This window comes from Schistosoma mansoni, assembly GCF_000237925.1.
Source record: "Schistosoma mansoni, WGS project CABG00000000 data, chromosome 1 unplaced supercontig 0034, strain Puerto Rico, whole genome shotgun sequence".
NCBI classification, from domain to species: Eukaryota; Metazoa; Platyhelminthes; class Trematoda; order Strigeidida; family Schistosomatidae; genus Schistosoma; species Schistosoma mansoni.
The window spans coordinates 1,833,364-1,834,759 of record NW_017385988.1 but is presented as its reverse complement, the minus strand read 5'-3'; the positions used below and the strand labels follow the sequence as shown (position 1 = coordinate 1,834,759).

The following is a 1,396-nucleotide window of genomic DNA, read 5'->3' as shown; positions in this document are numbered from 1 at the left end:
TCAAAATAAATTACCTGAAGCAACAAAAAGCTCAAAAGTTGGAAACCGCTTCTTGACTACGACATTAAGATGTGCAGTTGTAATTATTAGATTTGCCATAATATATCTCATGCATGTCCGACGTATCAAGCGATTGCGTTCCGCGCTACCGGGAAGGTGGGTAACAAGAGTGAGTGCAAAGCTCATTACCCACGGAATCGTCGTGAAATAGTTCCAAAAGCGTGCGAAAACTAAGGCAACATAAAAGCCAAGGATAAATGCAACCGGAATCATGGCTTGGAATTTGGAAGTAAATAGAATCAGACGTTCGAAATTTCTAAGATGTCAGTTATCTATCAAAACAAATTGCTTACCTTTGTGCGTTCTCAGTAATTACAAACCGATACAAGCAGCTAATCAATATATAAATAGAAGCAAATATAATGAGATCAAGCGAAATCAGTTTCAAAACACCTCCTCTCCATCTACAAATGAAAATAAAGGAAAGTCTGGTACTTTAAGAGAAGGCGGAAAAATATTCCAGGACCTCCCGTAAGGACAAACTGATTGTACTGGACAGTCATCAATAAATTTTTCTTGCACGTTTTCACCAGAATATGATATCACTGAACGATACCGATGACGTAAAATGAATAAATATAACCCGAAACAATCAACCAAAAAAGACGCAAAAGCTGAAGTTGTTTTCCATGTAAATTTAACCAGAATGCAAACCGAGAGAAAACTCTTGAAATACCACTTGTTGTGAGCTACTTAAATTACAGAAGAAAACACGAATAGAGAATAAACATCATAGAAAGTATGGTTACAAAAAAAGGATAACCTATCGAAAAAAACAATCAATTAAAGCAATCAAGAGGCATTCAAAATAAACCCTGAACAAGAAATAAGTGCGAACAAAAACACTGCCGTTTGTGGCCATATGGTGAACACAACAACTGAAAAAAAAGACAAAATAGGAATCAACGCGCTATTGGAAAAACTAGATGAAAAAACGCAAGAAAAAGTAACCAAACAAAGAATTTAAACAAAACAAAAAATACTCAAAAAAGAGAAATTTCTTCAAAAAGGAAACCGCAGAAAACATAAAATGAGAAAACAGAACAGTACATAACCACTATCACAGCAGACAGAATAACTACACGTGGTCTAACACTTCACTGACCAAGACATCAAGAGAGGTGATTGTCACTTGATGTCTCCTCCCTGCAACATGTCTTGCAACACAATTCAGACTGACTATTGAATGACTCATCCAGTGCATCACTCCTAATTCATTATCTAATTATTTTCGTGCATACACATATTCTTTCCATTCTACTTGATAATTTAATTTAATACCAACAGGTCTTCGAACCATTTGTCTCTCCTTTCTGATCTGTTCACACTAGTGAAT

The 1,396-nt window shown here is 35.6% G+C and overlaps 1 protein-coding gene across 1 annotated transcript; it reads right to left on the bottom strand.

The window, feature by feature from the left end:
* Smp_188670 (bestrophin-related) lies at positions 1 to 622 on the bottom strand (the record flags this gene model as incomplete). Its single annotated transcript, XM_018791900.1, has 3 exons — positions 496 to 622; positions 354 to 464; positions 1 to 316 (listed from the first exon to the last, which is right to left on the bottom strand). Exons 1-3 carry the CDS (start codon positions 561 to 563, stop codon positions 1 to 3), a joined length of 495 nt encoding a protein of 164 aa, XP_018645004.1. The 5' UTR covers positions 564 to 622.
* Positions 623 to 1,396: the final 774 nt, after the last annotated feature.